The 18,439-nt window shown below is 41.8% G+C and overlaps 1 protein-coding gene across 1 annotated transcript in view; it reads left to right on the forward strand.

The window, feature by feature from the left end:
* PROSER1 (proline and serine rich 1) overlaps positions 1–16,979 on the forward strand; it is a 30,268-nt gene extending 13,289 nt beyond the window's left edge. Inside the window, exons 5-13 of the mRNA XM_075919118.1 lie at positions 1,034–1,127; positions 1,688–1,798; positions 3,851–3,934; positions 4,582–4,660; positions 5,378–5,473; positions 5,590–5,634; positions 9,222–10,977; positions 11,612–11,759; positions 15,315–16,979. Of these exons, the coding sequence (XP_075775233.1) occupies positions 1,034–1,127; positions 1,688–1,798; positions 3,851–3,934; positions 4,582–4,660; positions 5,378–5,473; positions 5,590–5,634; positions 9,222–10,977; positions 11,612–11,759; positions 15,315–15,437 (2,536 nt within the window). The 3' untranslated portion in view covers positions 15,438–16,979. The remainder of the gene's footprint in view (positions 1–1,033; positions 1,128–1,687; positions 1,799–3,850; positions 3,935–4,581; positions 4,661–5,377; positions 5,474–5,589; positions 5,635–9,221; positions 10,978–11,611; positions 11,760–15,314) is intronic.
* Positions 16,980–18,439: the final 1,460 nt, after the last annotated feature.

Genomic DNA, 18,439 nt, shown 5'->3' on the forward strand with positions numbered 1-18,439 from the left:
AGTTGATCCGCTTTTATTTTGCACCATTGTGCCTGTGTGTGTCTGACAGCTTTGATCAGTACCATGATGATCCCATTTACACCATATTATCCTGTCAATAATCTATTTTGATGGCAAGGAACTACAATTGTTTCTTTGCTATTAACTCTTCCTGCTACTAGTCTGGAATATCTATGCCATCAGTGTGGTTGCTGCTATCTACCCGGGCCTGTAGGCAGAACTCTGACACCAGGTATCAGAGTGCCTGCTGCACTTTGAAATGTTAGTTGTTTGATGTGACATTTGAAGTGTTTCACTTCCACTCCATAGCATGGAGTGAACTGTCAAGATCTGCTTCTTTCCTATCCTGGAGGAATCTAAAGTTTGAGAATCTGCCACCAGGCACTGGAGAGCAGCAGCCTGGGCCAACCTTGGTAGATGTAGCCATGCTTCTGTGATAAGAATTGTGTGTTAGTTAGGATGAGAGCTGCTAATGTGAACTGTGAAAATAAATTCATCCTTTCCATGTGGCTGTTCTGGCCACTCAGAAATTCTAGTTTGTATTTTCATGTGTATTGTATTAATTTACAAATAATTGAGAGATCCTATTTCAAGACATAAATACTGGTGACACATGTAAGGGAAATCAAGCAAAGGCTAATTGTATTTCTTGAATATGTTACTGAAAACTCTTGAACAACCAATGCATTATTCAAATATGATTAGTTTATAATATTGCAGGAATGTCAGACTGTGTATCACCTGAGAGGCCTAACATGTCTGATTAGTCAATTATAAAGATGTGGAAGCATCTACAAACATCATCAAAAGCTCAATTTTTTCAAAATATCACCACGTTGATCCTTCACTGAGTTTTGTGATCTGTTACCATCTAAGTTTTAATTTCTCAGACATTTTTGCTTTTTTACAAATGCATACACCTCTTTCCGAATCATGCCTGTGCAACTTCATTGCTTTCCGATGCTAATTCCTGATAACGTGTGTGTGACAGGTATATGAAATAACAATAACTATTACATTGCTTTCTTTCTAGCAACATTGTTGATGCTCAGAATTACCGCCTTATTGAGGACTTGTTCAGAATTAACATGTCAGAGAAGAAAAGGTGCAGGAGAATTCTTGAGCAGGTATTAAAAGATGTTCACTGATATTGTGTTTTTTCCAGCCATATGGTCACTGCAGGATCAGGGCTCACATAACGAATAGCTACTGCAGACTGGTAGTTGATAATCTGAAAGAAGTGAGTCTGTGAAGGATGAGAGAACAAATGGTGTTTGTACAGAAAGAGGAAGACTTCCACACAAGTGTTGTGTGGGAAAAGAGAGATGATGGAAGAGATGAGTACAGGCACAATCCTACTTTCTTTAAAATCAGAGTGCTGCCACAGACTGCAGAATTGGGCCCAAAGAATCATCAAAACAAGGTGGGACTGGATAGAGCATATGGCATGCAGCAAATAACAGAGGAGTAGGTAGAAAGAACTAATACAAACCGGCTAAGCAAAACTATGGAGAGTTTTGAATCTAGATTTCCATGTAGCTGTGATCTTTGTTAATGGAGTCTGAATATCACCAGGCAGCAATTCAGATTCTTTTTAAAAGTGCTGAATTTCAGACTCTGGTCTAAACAATACAATACGTTCTGAATTTGTAACACTTTAATTCTCCTTTCTTCGGTTGTGTTGCAGGCTTCCAAAGGAGGCTGTAAAGCCCCTCATGCTATGATATCTTCCTGTGGCATGATTCCTGGAAACCCTTATCCCAAGGGGAAACCAAGTCGCATAAATGGAATTTTCCCAGTATGTGAAATCTACTCAAATTGTTCCTGAAAGTTATTTTGATTTAGGATGTGCTAAGGATGTTAAAAGGTCAATTATCTGGCTAATTGTATAGTCGATACAAAGTGCCGCTGGGCACTTACTACATTTAAAATGCAGATGCGCAGCGATCAGCGTGAGCCAGAACTACTTGGTCCCCGTCTCATGCTAAGTTCAGCAGCCCCTGTTCGTGACGGACAACCCTGTCCGCTACAGATGGAGACTAGTGCCAGAGCAGCCTCTGTTTGCGGTGGCCAGGACTGGTTGTGGGCAGCAGCTTCTGTACACTCCCAGCCCTGGCCGTCATGAACAGACTGCTCCAGCACCAGCCCTTGTTCATGGCATCCAGAGCTGGCCATGGACGTGACTGCTGCCCCAGCCATCCCTGGCCTCTGTGGACAGAGGTTGCTTGGCAACAACAGCCCCTGTCCGCAGAGTGTGTGTGTGTGTGTTAGCTCCCTGCTAGGACTCCTGTGAACAGGGACTGCTTTGCAGGAGCATCCCCAGTTCCCCCTGCTGCCACTGATAGAGGCAGAGAGGGGAGGGCAGGCGGCACCCCGGAGACAGTGCTGGGGGGAACTGGCTTTTAAGCCGGCTCCCCCCAGTTCCGGCCCCTGATCTTGTACCTGGGGGGGCACCCCAGAGAGTATGGGATGAGCAGGGACTGCTTGTAGATTTTAAAAGCAGAAGTGCCCGCAGTGGGAACCAGAGTGAAGAACCAGTACTTGTGTTGTTTCCCACTGTGCCTCTGCCCCCGCAGAGATGGTGCTGGGGGGAACTGGCTTTACCCATACCCTTCCCCCTTACCCCCCTCCAGCACCAGCTTCTGCTCCTCTTCACCTTCCCACTGCCTCTCTCTGATAGACACAGTGTGAGGAGGAAGCAACTAGTCGAGTCTCTACTTGACTATCCAATAGAGATTTGCTTATCGGATAGTCAACTAGTCGCTTACATCCCTAGGATGTACTATAGTATACCTGAACTTTTGTCCCCCTTTCATTTAAATGAGCAACTTGGCATGAGTGGAATTAAAAACAATAACTTTTTGTCATGTATTCTCAGTAAACATTCGTAGTGAACAATTTAAAAGAGGATTCAGATTTATTTCCTTCAGACTTATGTAAGACATCCTTTTATAAAAGGAAGATAGGAAATCTCTAGTACCATAAACATGCTCCTCAGAATCATGGAAACGAAAGGTGAAAAAGGTATATTAGGGAGAGGAACTTTCTGACATAGTATGGGATTGATCTATGCAATACATTTATCAATCTTAGGCCAGGTCTACACTGAAAAGTAAGATCAAATCATGGTATACAACTCCATCTATGTTAATTACCAGGGCTTGACGAACGGCGGCGAAAGCCACTCGCCAGCCCCGCACTGCGCATTCGCAAGACCAGCATTGTGCATGCGTGCGTTGGAAACAAACGGGGCGTCCGGCTGAAATCTACTCGCCACGGGCGAGTAGATTCAGTGCTTTGTCGAGCCCTGTTAATTACATAGCTGGAGTCAACGTAATTCGAGTTTTCCTGCCATCCCCACAGTAGAAGGCTGATGGGAACAAATGTTCCCATTGGCTTCCCTTACTACATGCCAAAGTCTTAACTAAACTTGCTAAATCAAACTCCAAAAGATTGTGGCAGCGTTGATCTTCCGTTTAGTGAAGACATGACTTTAGTTCAGTTTTAAATGTCCTAACCTAAATGCTGTTTGATAACTCCCAGCTGTTTCTTTGGTGAGGTCCCCAGAATTGAACACACAATTCCAGCTGTAGCAAAAACTGTGACTATCTTTAATGTTTCTGTATACAAAAGCCCAGTGATATAATGCAGCCTAATTAAAATGTAATTATGTTGCAAGAAATCGAGAACACAGTTCTGTATTTTGGAGTGCTTGATTAATTGAAGTTAGCAAAATAGCTGTGAATTTGATTATTATTCAGAATAAGACTAACATGAAAACCTTTCTCTCCACTTTCTGCTATTTATTTCTAAGTAAATGCTGAATAACAGATGTATTTTTATGTCTTAGGGAACACCTATCAAAAAAGAGACTGAAGAATGTACTAACGAAGGGAAGGGAATTGCAGCCCGTATACTTGGACCATCCAAACCAGTATGTCTAAAAAATAAAATCTAATACACAATTTCTAAAATATGGTGCTTCATGAGGAAATTTATTCTATGGCAACACAGCTATTTTCCGATTACAAATACTTTTTTTTTTTTTAACAACAAATGGACAGCATAGCACTGAATCTGACATTTTCAGTGTGAGATGAGAAGTACTGTAGAAATGAATGACAGTATTTCTGCTTCCAAGTGTTTCCCAATCAAGTGGCTGAATTTTTTTTTTTTTTTAAAGGACAGGATAATTTTATGTCCTCAGATTACATTTGTAGTTGTTCAAATTAAGAGAAAAATCTAGTGCTTCAGGGCATGAAGGATGCATGGGCCAAGAACAATATTCCTTCCCTTCCCCCCCCTCGCCCTCCCCGCCTCCCCATTGCTAGATTACACAAGTTTATTTTTACAAAACAGTATTTGCCCTTCTTTAAAAGCATTCAATTATTGGCAGCTTCACAGATGGGCAGCAAACATAATGAATCTGTGGTGTGATTTGATATAGCAAATTCCCTTTCCCAGGATAAATAACAGTCCCATCTGAACAGTAGCTTAGCATCTAACTGGTACAGTTTTTGGCAGAGGAACATATTACTTAATGCCTTTTCACTGTTTTGTTCTTTCACTTTTTCAACTTAGGCTCCAGCAACATACAACCCACACAAACCTGTTCCATATCCCATCCCACCATGCCGGCCGCATGCAACTATTGCACCAAGTAAGGCTTCTTTGTGCTTTATCTTGATCGTATTATTTGATCTAGTTTTTAAAGGATCTAGTGTGGTGATACTTCTCTGACTATGGTTACCTTTTTAATTGACTGCAGTTCTAACTTCTGTTATCGCTGTAGAACCAATATGATGAGTATGTTGGCTTCTTTTCTGACTTGTGCATAATTTCAAGAATGGCACACCATTTTGATTGCTGATTCTCTTATTACTAGAGGAGACATGAGTTTCAGAAAAGATGAGGATGATAATAGCTGTAATGTTTTTAGAACCTGATTGAATATAAATATTTGACTTCTGTATCATAAAATCCAATACAGAGTTTATTCTTGGGAAGCTGGATGTGTTCTTTGAATATGGCCATGATAAAGATACGCTGTCCCTTGTAGAGTACATGTGCAAAACCAGTGGATCTATTTTCTTGTAAGTCAGCATGACCTTTTTGCTCTCCCAGATAGTTTCTTGCTCTCTGAAGCAATCTTCTATTGACAGTGTTCTTATGAACCATCAGAGAGCTACCCTAACTAAAACTTACGTTCGAACGCATGCCTGGAGCGTTAAGAGGTTTGCTTTAACTACTAAAGAAACATTTTAGAGTCTTGAATTATTTTAACAGAAAGATGTTGGCTAGTGCACTCTTAAATAATTTGTTTGTATTTATTGACTTTTTTGTTTCAGGTGTATTTATGTTGTTTGGATTTTTTTAGGTGCTTACAACAATGCTGGTCTAGTTCCAATGGCCAGTGTCTTAGCACCAGGCTTACCAGCTCCTCCACCATATACCCCTAATCAAGTGGGATCAGGTAAAGCATATATGCATATAAATGCTGCTGTAAACAAGTGTTTTTAAATATGAGAATGTATCACTTGTTTCTGAAGTTTTTCTGCACTTAATAATTTACTCTTGTTCTCTACATAGAAAACGAAGACCTTTCCAATCAAGCAAAACCTTCTCAAAGTCAAGGTAAAGTACAGCTCTTCAGGGAAAATATTCTGTATTTTGATGCAGTTTAATGCATTTCTTTCAGAAATTTATAAATTATTTTTAACTGTTAAGATATGTAACTTAATCTGTACAGACATTAACTTTTTAATGCATTTTTGTCCAGATACTCTTAGAACAAAATACTCTTAGAAATATTGTGCACTGAAATCCATTTTTAGCAACTGCTTGCAGTTGCTGAAAAAATTGCTTTTTGCCTAATATTGGGCTTGATCAAAGTAGCATTTTCGTGTATGTATGTCCTAATGGGAGATTTGAATGCACAACTGCCAGCATTTGCCGATAGTCCAATATTTTCACAACTTTTAAACTTGTTTTAAATTCAGTGTATGAGAAAAGTTTCATTGCTGCTACAAGTCCCATTCTTATTATGTGGCAGAAACTAAAAACAAAATAACCTGACATTTTTTGAAGCTGAATTTCTCTTTTATTATGCACAAAAGCAAATAACTGAAACAAAGTAGAAAAGCTGTGTTGAAGGAGCTAATATTAAAAATTCTGGGAGAATGTTACCTGTCTGTTTTGCCTCCACCCCATGTGCCCGTGTGTAAGTGCTCAGGAATTTTGATACATTAAAACACACTTTGATATACGCTTGTATGATAAATACACAGATAAATCAGTACAATTAAAAGGACAAGATCCTCATTGAAAAGCATGGTACCAGCAATAATCCTTGGTTATCTTGAACCTAGATTTTTCTGTTATCAACTTTCATGGGTCGGAGTGAAGAATTGTTATCATTAGTTAATTCTTCAATTTAGAGTTCAGGATGAGGTGAAAAGAGAGTCCAGGACATTGGGCACAGATTCTGGCTTTGTAGAAAAGAACAGAAATGATTTTTTTTTTTCATTTGGTTTGCAAATATCAAAGTTGTTTTAAGTTTCAAAATATTTGCCTATGCATCTGAACCTCTCTACTCTGGGTGTTCCTGATCAGGGAACACCCATGACACAGACTCTGGCAGGGAAGAAAGAAGCACCTCTGCACACTGCTACGCCGCCTCCTCCCCAGCTGGGAGAACAGCAGTGCAGCGAAGTGTTTCTCCGGAGCAACAGGGGAGCAGTGCCCGGAAGCAGCAGGGGGTGCGGAGCCTCATGTGTCCCTGGAAGCAGGGCACCAAATAAGGGCCCTGTCCTGTCCCCCTCACACACCTTCCTCTCTCCTAGACCATATCCCACCTCCGTCCATGGTCCTCAAAATGTCCTTAATACAGCATAACCTATTTCCCACAGTTGCCAAATTAAAGAGGTTCAAGTGTATCAATTTAAATAGTATCCTAAGATCTTACAGCTGAGTTTTCAGTGATGGAAAACTTCTGGTTATAAAGGAGGTACATTTAAGCTACGTCTACACTGCAGGCTTTTTGCGCAAGAACTGATTTGCGCAAGCATTCTTGTGCAAAAGGTCTTGTGCAGGAGTGCGTCCATGCTTCCATATGCTTTTGCACAAGAGATGTGCTTTTGCACAAGAACGCCCATGGCAGTGTGGACGCTCTCTTGCACAAGGAAGTTCTGATGGCCATTTTAGCCATAGGGCATTCTTGTGCATGAAACCCGTTGCCTGTCTACACTGCCTCCTTGTGGAAGAATTCTTGCGCAAGAGGCCTTATTCCTTGTGGGGTGAGGAATAACTCTTTTGCGCAAGAAGCCCTGTTTTCCGACGCTTTACTGTAAATTTACTCGAACAAGAACACGTGCAGTGTAGACGCTCTGCAAGTTTTTGCGCAAGAACACCTGTTCTTGCACAAAAAGCCTGCAATGTAGATGTAGCCTTAGTGTATAACATGGAGTTAAAGAAGCAGTGAGTTTTGCCTCCTGGGTCAGTCTTGTGTTCATGGTTAAACAGAACATGTTAATTTCTAAACAAAATAAAAAAATCTGGGTTTTTAAGGGGAACGACCAATGATTACAACATGCATTATTTCTAAGCCACTATGGAACAAGAGAATTAAATTAAAAGTAATGGGAACAAAGAACACATTTTTAGGGAAAGCAAGGTTATAAAAATGCCATGGAAGTGACTAGAATTAAAGAGCTCAATCCCTATGTAGTATTTAGTTAGCACTCGAAATTGGCTAAAGTACACGTTTTTGAGGTATTGAGGTCAAACAGTTCTTAGTCATGAAAATGTTCACTATGAAGATGGGCCTATTCATATTAGTAAGAGTTTGAAAAGCCGTAATAAGCTTTGAGACACCAGCTTTTAGACCTAGATTTAGTGTCTTCACTATTGTTTAATCAGTTAGGGTGCCTTCCTGCTTTTCTCTAATGATCATCCCTCTTTATTTATCTTATAGGGTTGATAAAAGCTGAACTTTGTGGTGTTAGCTGTCATACAGTGGCACTCGAAGATGGGACATTTGATCCCCAGTTGGAACAAAATGTTTTTAGAGATTTTGTTTTTATGGTCAAGTTTCAGTGTTAGATTAGTGAACCTGTAGCAGGCATGAATCTCATAGTGCACTTGATATGCTGTCCAGATTTTGATATACAGAATCAAAAACAGTGAAAGAATTAAACCTACCTACCAATAAAATGAAAAGCAAGCTTCTAAAATTATCTACTCTGCAATTGTGGACTGAATTCCAACAAATCTCTGTAAAATCCTGGGCTACGTCTAGACTGGCATGATTTTCCGCAAATGCTTTTAACGGAAAAGTTTTCCGTTAAAAGCATTTGCGGGAAAGAGCATCTAGATTGGCACGGACGCTTTTCCGCAAAAGCACTTTTTGCGGAAAAGTGTCCATACCAATCTAGATGCGCTTTTGCAAAAAAAAGCCCCGATCGCCATTTTCGCGATCGGCGCTTTTTTGCGGAAAACAAATCTGAGCTGTCTACACTGGCCCTTTTGTGCAAAGCTTTTGCACGAAAGGGACTTTTTCCCGAATGGGAGCAGCATAGTATTTCCACAAGAAGCACTGATTTCAGACAGTAGGAAGTCAGTGTTCTTGCGGAAATTCAAGTGGCCAGTGTAGACAGCTGGCAAGTTTTTCCGCAAAATCAGCTGCTTTTGCGGAAAAACTTGCCAGTCTAGACACAGCCCTGGTGTTTTACCTGTTGTAGAATTAGCATGAACCCTCATAGAGCTCATGCAGAGAGCAGAAATGGTACCAGTGCTGTAAACTAATCCTACTATGGATCCTGCCAGATATTAGGGGCAGGAATTAGCTGTTTCCCTGTCTTATATAGAGTTGTCTCCGGGAGCATGCTTGAAGATCTAAACTGTCTTGCACTAGCTCATGAAGAAGTTGTAAATATCCTAGAGTTGTTAGTTGTTACCCACAATTGCTAGTGTGGGTAATAGATAATCATTGAAGGGAGTCACATAGATGTATGTAGTCTACATAATATGTACTGCACAGCACGTATCACTTATGTATATACAACTGTATTTTATCTCTGTAGCCTTCTGTGTACATTATGTACATACAAACATGTCAGTTACTGCTTGTGTATCATATTTTATAATTATATAAGTTGCATTTGTGTTGAATTGAAGCATTTCTGTCAGTTTCAAGTATTCTTACCAGTTTTGTTTCTTTGCAGCTTTTTCTGCACAAGCGAATCAGCTCTTTACTGCTCATGGTTCTAATCCTTCAACACCTGCTGCTACTCCAGTCCCTACCCCATCCCCTGTCAAGACGTTAAGCCATCCATTAGCATCTGCAACTGCTGTCATTCCTGGGATGAGCATGTCTACCCCTGTGCTTCCTGTTTTCCCAGGGCAGGTCTCCTCTTCCATCCATACATCTCAGCCATCAACCCCGACCCCATCTGTCATCAAATCACTTTCATTGCCTGGTGTTCCTGTCACATCTGTTCATAGTGCAACTTCCATCCCTATTCCTGCAATTTTCTCTGGACTGGCTTCTATCCCTGCTGCTACATCAGCTCCACAAAGTTCTTCCGCACCATGTGCCACACCTGCCTCTAATGAAGCTTTTGCATCTGCTTCTGCACCATTTGCTGGCCTCCCTTTTTCTGCAGCCTCTTCAGTTGCTTCAGTTAGTAATCCTACTCCGTTGTCATCAGTTTTTGCTGGCCTCCCTTTGTCCTTGACCCCCACTCCTCAAGGGATATCTAGTCCCATTCCCTCTGCAATTGCTAGTTCTCCTGCCACTAGCATCTCTGGCCCGCTTAGCTTGCCTAATCCAATTCTGTCTGTCTTAAAGGGATTTCTGACGTCAAATGATACCTCATTAATCAATGCTTTACCTTCTGCTGTGACAAGTGAGCTTGCTTCTTTATCTGCCCTTGCTAATCAAAGCTCTGAGCCTCCCGCCTCCTCTGTAAACAAATGTTATACTCCGTCTGCCACACCAACACCACAACGTTCTTCCACACCAGGGCTGGCCATTTTCCCGGGTCTTCCATCTCCCTCTGTAGCCAATCCTAGTTCCACTCCCCCAACATTGCCAACGCAGTCACCGTTAACCACTTCCCCATCTATTATACCAGTCAGCTGTGGCTCCTCAGTTGCTCTTTTGCATGGTGCGAGCCCCACTAATCCCGAGCAGCAAATTTCAGTTGCCTCAGCTGCCACAGGTGTTCCAGTTCTGGTCAAAACTGAACCCATGAGCCCTACTCTTTCAGCCTTCAAAGGCCCTTCTCATTCGGCTGGCCCTTCTCATGGCACGCTAGGTTTGTCAGCACTTGGGCGTGCCTATACCTCAGCAACTTCAGTGCCAGTCAGTTTACCTAGTTCCCTTAATCCAGCATTATCAGGTCTCTCCTCTTTGAGTGCTCCTTTAAACAGCTCCACTTCTCTTACCTCCATTTCCCTTGCCCCACATGCTTCCTCTGCTCCTGTTGCACCAGTATTTAATGGATTGCCCCCTTTCACGTCGCTAACCAGTAACTTTGCTTTTACTGGTAACCCAGCACTTACGCCACCGGTCACTGTCCCGGGGTCTTTGTTAGGCACTCCATCTACCACTGCTTCATCTATGTCTGCTTCTCATTTGACTTCTACAGCAGCTGTTCTCTCAGGGCTCACTGCTTCAGCAACAGTCTCTGCTCCACCCTTTCCGCTTAACTTGTCCAGTGCCGTCCCCTCCCTATTTTCTGTTACCCAGGGGCCTCTGGGATCATCAAACCCATCCTTCCCTGGTTTCCCTGTCTCTAACACACCCACTGTCACTCCAGCTCTCCCTTCTTTCCCTGGCCTCCAGGCATCTTCTACAGTAGCAGCAGTTGCACCGCTGCCGGCAGCTGCCACAGCCCCATCTCCGGCTCCGGTCCTGCCAGGGTTTGCCTCGGCCTTTAGCTCAAACTTCAACTCTGCACTTGTTGCACAGGCTGGGTATGTTTGTTTCTGAAGGAGATCAAAACCATTTCTTTCTCAGCAAAACGGATTTACTTTAGACATGGATGGTATTTCCAGGCATAGTTATAAAGTACTTTTAATATTTTAAATCGATACTTCAGCAGTAGATCTCCATCTGTCTTTAGCATTTAAATGAGGAGACCAGTCTATGTTTTGTATCTAGTATACATGATCCCAATTTCTATCAGGTCCAGTTCTGCAAGGTGATGAGTGTCCTCCTCTCCTTGTTGAGGGTATTTGGCACCTCCAAGGTGCTAGGATTTTGCAAGAATGGGTTCAAAATATGTATCAGTTGACATACTCAGGTAATAACAGACAATAGCATAGCCCTTTCCGTGTCAAGAAAATCATCCACGACATTTTCACCTACAAAATATTTGTGCAACAGCAGGTAACTGTGTACACAAGAGACTAGCTTGCATGTTCAAGTTGCATGTGTATACCAGGCCCTGGCTTGTACCTGCAAACATTCATTGGGTGCAGCTTAGATGTCCTGTTTTGGAAATTTAGTTAACTGAGATTTAGAAAATCAATGCTATTAGCAAGTTAAGAAATCTAGGATACAATATTGTTGAAAGTGTTCCTAATCACCATGTCTTGGTGATTTCAGCTTGACTTCTGGTCTTCAAACCCCAGGAAACACAGTTTTCCCTGGACTCTTGTCTCTTCCTGGTATCCCTGGATTTACCCAAAGTGCCACACAGTCTTCCCTGCAAGAATTGCAGCATAGTGCAGCAGCACAGTCAGCACTATTACAGGTAAGCTGTGTATTTCTTCATACTGTGCTGTCTTAAGGTCTCACTGGAGCATTAATTGTTCAATATTGAATTTTTGCTTTTAAATTATAGCTTACTTTAAATAATTGGCAACAAGGCTGATATAGTATACTTTGATTATCCAGTGTCCAATTGTCTGAAGATAGTCCTGTCTGCCAAGAGCAACAAATCCAAGTTGAACCTTTCTAGTCTGGTACCCTCAGAATCCAACCAGTGCCAAACAAGAGAATTTGTCAGACTATGGGAGGTCCATATTGTCTAGCAATATTACCAACACTTCCTTAGAATCAGAGGGGTAGCCGTGTTAGTCTGAATCTGCAAAAGCGACGAGGAGTCCTGTGGCACCTTATAGACTAACTGAAGTGTAGGAGCATAAGCTTTCGTGGGCAAAGACCCACTTCGTCCAGATCAGCTGCTAGAAGTGGGCCTCATCCTCCTTGATTGGATCCACCTCGTCATCTCCAGCCTGATCCTGGCCTGCATATTTATTCCTGCCTCTGGAAATTTCCACTACATGCATCTGACGAAGTGGGTCTTTGCCCACGAAAGCTTATGCTCCTACACTTCAGTTAGTCTATAAGGTGCCACAGGACTCCTCGTCACTTCCTTAGAAGTCATTTAAGGGTCAGTTAGAGCTAAATAACAGCCCAGAAGACTGAGAGCTTGGCCAAACCCATGACAAGTGGACATCCGGCTACCTGAAATCATGCCAAACTACAGATGTTGCTGGACTAGAAAGGTTCAACCTGTATCATCTGATACACTTAATTTGCCTTTCTCTGAAGGCTGTGGCTCTTTCAAAACCTTTCTTAGGGATAGCATTGTAAAAGTGGGGCAGAGGAAAGAAGGAAGTGAATCTGACACTGTAAAATGTGTAATATTTTTGCTCTAGGGCACTGACTACCTGGTTGGGATTCTGTTCTGTTCCTAAAACTAATTTTGTGATCTGGCAAATCACTTAATCTGTGCCTCACTGGTTTTTACTAAAAAAGGTAAATTGTGCCCAGATACATAACAAAATGAATATTTCCTACAAGGGGAAAGGAACACAAACCAAAAAGAGGAAGAGCAGGTTAAAGAATATTTAGATAAGTTTAGATGTATTTAAATTGGCAGGACCTGATGAAATTTATCCTAAAGTTCTTAAGGAGCTAGCTGAAGTTCGGAACCATTAGTGATTATCTTTGAGAATACATGGAAGATGGTCAAGGCTCCAGAGCATTGGAGTATGACAAATATAATACCTATCGTTAAAATGAGGAACAAAGAAGACCTGGGGAAATTAGACCAGTTAGCTTAACTTCATTACTGGGAAGGATACTGGAACAAATTATTAAGCAATCCATTTATAAGCATAAAGAATAATACAGTAAACTTCCGATAATCTGGCACCTTTAGGACCCAGGGGGTGCCAGATTACCAAATATGCTGGACTATTGGAAGGGGGGGCTATGAGGGGTCCGGCTCTGCCCTAGGCGTCCCTGATTCAGCCGCTGCTGGTCAGTTTCAGCAGCGGCTGAATCAGGACGCCTGCAGCAGAGCAGCTGGAGTGCTGCCGGGTTGGTCTGGTAGCGCTGACCCTTGGCGCGGCGAGACCAACCCAACAGCACCCCAGCTGTCCCCAAGTCAGCCGCTGCTGATACTGATTAGCGGCTGACTCCAGGAAGCCCGAGGCAGAGCTGCTCTGCCCCGGATGTCCTGGAGTCAGCCGCTGGTCAGTTTCAACAGCAGCTGAATCGGGACGCCAGGGACAGAGCAACTGGGGCGCTGCCGGGTTGGTCCAGTAGCACTGCACCTCGGCGCTGCGGGGACCAACCCGGCAACACCCCAGCTGCTCTGTCCCAGGTGTACCCAAGTCAGCTGCTGCTGAAACTGATCAGGGGCTGATTCCAGGAAGCCCGGGTCAGAGCAGCTCTGCCTTGGGCTTCCTAGAGTCAGCCGCTGGTCAGTTTCAGCAGCGGCTGAATCGGGGACAGCTGGGGGGCTGCCGGGTTGGTCTCGCAGACCTGAGGGGCAGCGCTATGGGACCTGCCGGCAGCACTCCAGCTGCTCTGTCCCCGGCTTCCCCGATTCTGCCGCTGGTCAGTTTCAGCAGTGGCTGAATCGGAGAAGCTGGGGGCAGAGCAGCTCCAATGGTCCAGCTGCCCGGAGCACTTCTGGGTTCCTGATGGACCATCAGGAGTGCTGGACCATCAGATGACGGACTATCGAAGTTTTACTGTAGGTTGTAAGGAATAGTAAGCAATGCCTTTAAGAACATATTATACCAAACTATCCTGATTTCCTTCTTTGAGTGGCCTAGTGAATGGGGGAGAAGCTGTACATGTGATATCTTGATTTTACTAAGACTTTTCACAGTCTTACATGACATTCTCATACCAATGCAGGGAAATGTAATGTAGATGAAATTACTGTAAGGTGGGTGCAAAACTGGTTGAAAGTCTATATTCAGAGAAGTAGTTATCAATCGTTGGCTATCAAACTTGGAAGATGTATCTAAGGGGGCCCCACGTGTTTGTCCTGGGTCTGGCATTAGTCAATATTTTCAGGAATGACTTGGATAGTGATGGAGAGTGTACTTCTAACATTTGCAGATGACACCAAGATGGTACAGATGGCAAGGACTTTCTTTACTACACTTAGGAAGGACAAATCAAATGCACAACTACAAAATGGGGAATAACTGGCTAGGCAGCAGTGCTGCAGAAAAGGATTGGGTGATTACAGTGGGTCCCAAGTTGACTATGAATCAACTGTGTGATTCAATTGCAAAAAAATGCTAAAAATCCTTAGGGAACATTAACAGGAATGTCTTGTGTCAGACACAGTTGTGCCTCTGTATTTGGCACTAATGAATCCTATTTTGGGTACTACACTTCAGGAGAGATAGGGACAAGCTGAAGAGAATCTAGAAGAGAGCAACAGAAATGGTAAAAGGACTTGGCCTCTGAGGAAAGACTGAAAAGAACTATGCATATTTTAGTCTTGAGAAAAGAAGACTGAGAGGTGGTTCTGAAAAGTCTTCAAATTATATTAATGGCGATTATAATGAGGATGGGGATCAATTGTTTTCCAAGTCCGCTGAAGGTGAGACAAGAAGTGATTGGGTAAATCTGCAGCAGGGAAGATTTAGATTAGGAAATCATTTCTAATTATAAGGATAGTTAAGATCTGGAATAGACTTCCAAGAGAGGTTATAGAATTCCCAACATTGGAAGTTTTTAGGGACAATTTATTTCAACACCTGTCATGTTTAATTGGCCCTGCCTCTGCCACAAGTCCCTCTTAGAGTCCCTTTCTTCCTTTCCATTTTTATGATTCTGTGTTTCAAGGTAAAATTGCTGTGTACTTAAAGAACCTTCTATACTTATATATACTACCTGCCCTTGTCTCCTGCCTCTTTAGTAAACCCAAAATGCTATTCTGAAGTTGTTCTTGTTAAATTTTCTGTAACAGAAGCAGGAATAATTCTCTGCATGACTTTCTGTTTTTCCCCTAAATTCCTTTCTAATCTGCTTGTTTTCTCTTTTTTTGAAGGCTCATTCAGCTTCAGCTCTAGATAACTATCCAGCTCAGCCTGATGGTTTTGCTAGCTATCCCTCTGCACCAGGAACACCGTTTTCATTGCAGACGAGTCTGCCCCAGAGTGGATGGCAATAAAATATCTTTTTCTTGACAAGCAAGACATATGTGAAGACTGCAGTGGTGGCTTGCCAGAGCCTTATCCTGTTGCCATTAAGTCATTGTCAAAATACAAACTGACTTCAATGGGGACATGATCTGGCCCAGAAATTGGGACAGAGAAGGAAGACAAGAGTGAAGAGATTCTGGGAAACTGTATGAGATTACAAAGAAAGCCAAGATTTTAAACAATTTAGGGTATGGTCCTGTGATGGTTCAAATATCTTCACCATCTGCTGCAGCTAGGCACTGAATGTTTGGTTCCTCACAGGAGCAGTCCCTTTAAACACAGACTTCCTGTGTAAATAGAATGATTGGCAGCCAAATGGTGTGGGGAAAATGGTATCCTAAATAGCGTGTGGTATTTTTCACCCATCATTCTTTTCAAATTTGTATGATATGTGTGGTGATGTAGAAAGAACTTCTAGATTGAAATTAGACACTTAAAGCTGTAGACAATCCTTAGTCTAGATGCACCTCTCTTGTTACCATCAGTAAGAGGTGTGTACACAGATTGAGGTCCGTGTATGGCTCTTAGGATTTATTCTCTCCTTCATATGCATGAGTAACTCTTTATTAGTATCAGTAGTATGTCAAGGGGAGACTAGATCAGGTTCTTAAAATGCCATATGAAATGTTATGGGCCTGCTGCTGAACTGAATACTCCTCTATCTGAGGCAGAACATAAAGAAGGCAGAAAATGATGCTGTAATGTATTTTGGGATAGGAATGATTACTTTAATTGAGTGAAATTTAGCTAGCGAGGAACACTTTTTTACAGAAATGCAAGCAAGCCTTTCATTTTGCTTCCATGATATGTTCTTTATCATCCCTCTATGTTAATGGAAATAATTGTATTGCACATAGACTACCTGTCCATCACTGTTTGCAGCAGGCTTTTGTGAATGTTTACAGTAATGGACCAAATTTTGCTCTCATGTAATTAAAACTTGGTTATGTTTAGAGACGTAACAAGCATGTGAAGTGAGTGGAGAATTTGGGCCATGAATTTTAGCATTTTCCCTTGAAAAACGTTCATTATTTTAAAGATAAATAATCAAATGAACTGCATTGGCTAGGAATGATATGACAGCATATGAAAAGGTCTTGCTTTGTAAGTAAAATGCAGCGTGTGCACTCATGATAATTGTAGTACCTGTGGCAGTGTATAACACATCATTGAATATCATCTGTTTAAGAAAACATTGATCAAGTTCTAAAAGACAATAGAGATGATGATATGCAATCATGTGGTTTTTAAAATAAACTGTAGAAGATATACTGTAGAACAGTTCTGCACCTAGAATTTTACTTTTTTAAAGATGGATTCTGCTGGAAGACGTTGCTAATGTATTTTCTTTCAATGTGTGAGCAAACTTTTTTAAAACATGAACAGGAATTCCTGTATGAGTTTTTAACACAGTTTTTTAAAATAAGTTTACACTCATGGCACAAAGGCTTTAGTGACTATTTGCCTAGTAGTTTATAAAACACTTGAATAAACAATTTTTTACAAAGAAATTTCCTAAAGTTTTATCTTAGATTAATTGAAGTGAGAGATTCTATGGTAAAATATAGAATATTCTGCTGAACATAATCTAGTTACTTAAAAACAAACAGTGTGACAATACAATAAATATCCTCAGTATATCTGAATCAGGCCAGTATTTAAATGCATTATTTGATTCTCTATTACTTTAAACTGCATGAAGCAGCAAAAAGAGTGACACATCTGTTTTCACATGTCTGAAAGATAACTTATCATACAAAAATCTTTCCCAGCAAAACAGTTGTTGCATAAATGCTTTGATGCTGAAGGTGAGAGAGAAGTCTTCACTGTTTTCTTCAATTTGGATCTAATCATACATTGAATTGAAAAACCTCATTTTGTTTTTGAGGTCATCTTGTGTGTTCAGCTATCTTTTTCCAGACCTGCATTTCATTGCACAACTATTACTGTCTAGCACTTGGTTAGTTTTCAGGAGGAAGGACAGGTAACAGATAATGTTTCTTGTTTCAGTTTAATATATTTGAATGTAAGCATTGTGTACTAGTGAGGATAAATATTATCAGATATAAAGCCGCTCCATTTTGGGGACGAGAATATGTGGTTGATGTCCAGAAACATTAGGGCAATTGACCAAATTTGGATATAGTGCAATGGTGGCCCAAGGGTGACCTGCAGACCATTGGGGTTCTGGATGCGGCCCATGAGACATTTTACCATTGCCCGTGCACAGTGTTGCTACATTCTGCTGGTTTTCATCCACATGGTTTTTTTTCTTACTGGTATTACTAAAGTGACACACACGAAGCAAGATGAGGTGCATGTTGATTGCAAACAACATTGTGAGAGCCGTGTATCTAATCGAAGTTCTGTTACAATTCAGTCATCATACCCCGCAAATAATAGATCTGGCCCTTGAAGCAGACTCTGCCACAGAGCATAACATTAAGCAACAGGACCCTGATCCCATCAGCAGCTTCAGGCCAGCTGACATTCCAATTTTTAGCCATTTCTCTGGAAAAGACTTCCCATTCTGAGCCATATCATGCTGAATAATACAGGCCATCCTCACTAAGTCCAAGGTATGTTCCAAAACACTTGGGCTACGTCTACACTGGCCCCTTATTCCTACTTCAAAGTAGGAATAAGATCCTCCGGAAAAGGGCTTTTTTTTCCGGAGGATCGGGGCCAGTGTAGATGCTCTTTTCCGGCTTTTTTAAAAGCCGGAAAAAAGCGGCGGACATTTTTATTTAAATGCCGCGGGGGATATTTAAATCCCCCGCGGATTTCCCTATTACGGCTTCTGAAATTAACATGCCCCTTCCGGAAAAGGGGCCAGTGTAGACGTAGCCTTGGACTTATAGCAAAACAATTTAAAAGCGTGAAATTTTTTTCTTGCGGCTGACTTCCATTTGCACAAATTGGGATTTTTGGGGGTGGGTTTTTTTTTTGGCATGCAACATAAGAGCAGGGA

Source organism: Pelodiscus sinensis, chromosome 1 (genome assembly GCF_049634645.1).
Source record: "Pelodiscus sinensis isolate JC-2024 chromosome 1, ASM4963464v1, whole genome shotgun sequence".
NCBI lineage: Eukaryota > Metazoa > Chordata > Testudines > Trionychidae > Pelodiscus > Pelodiscus sinensis.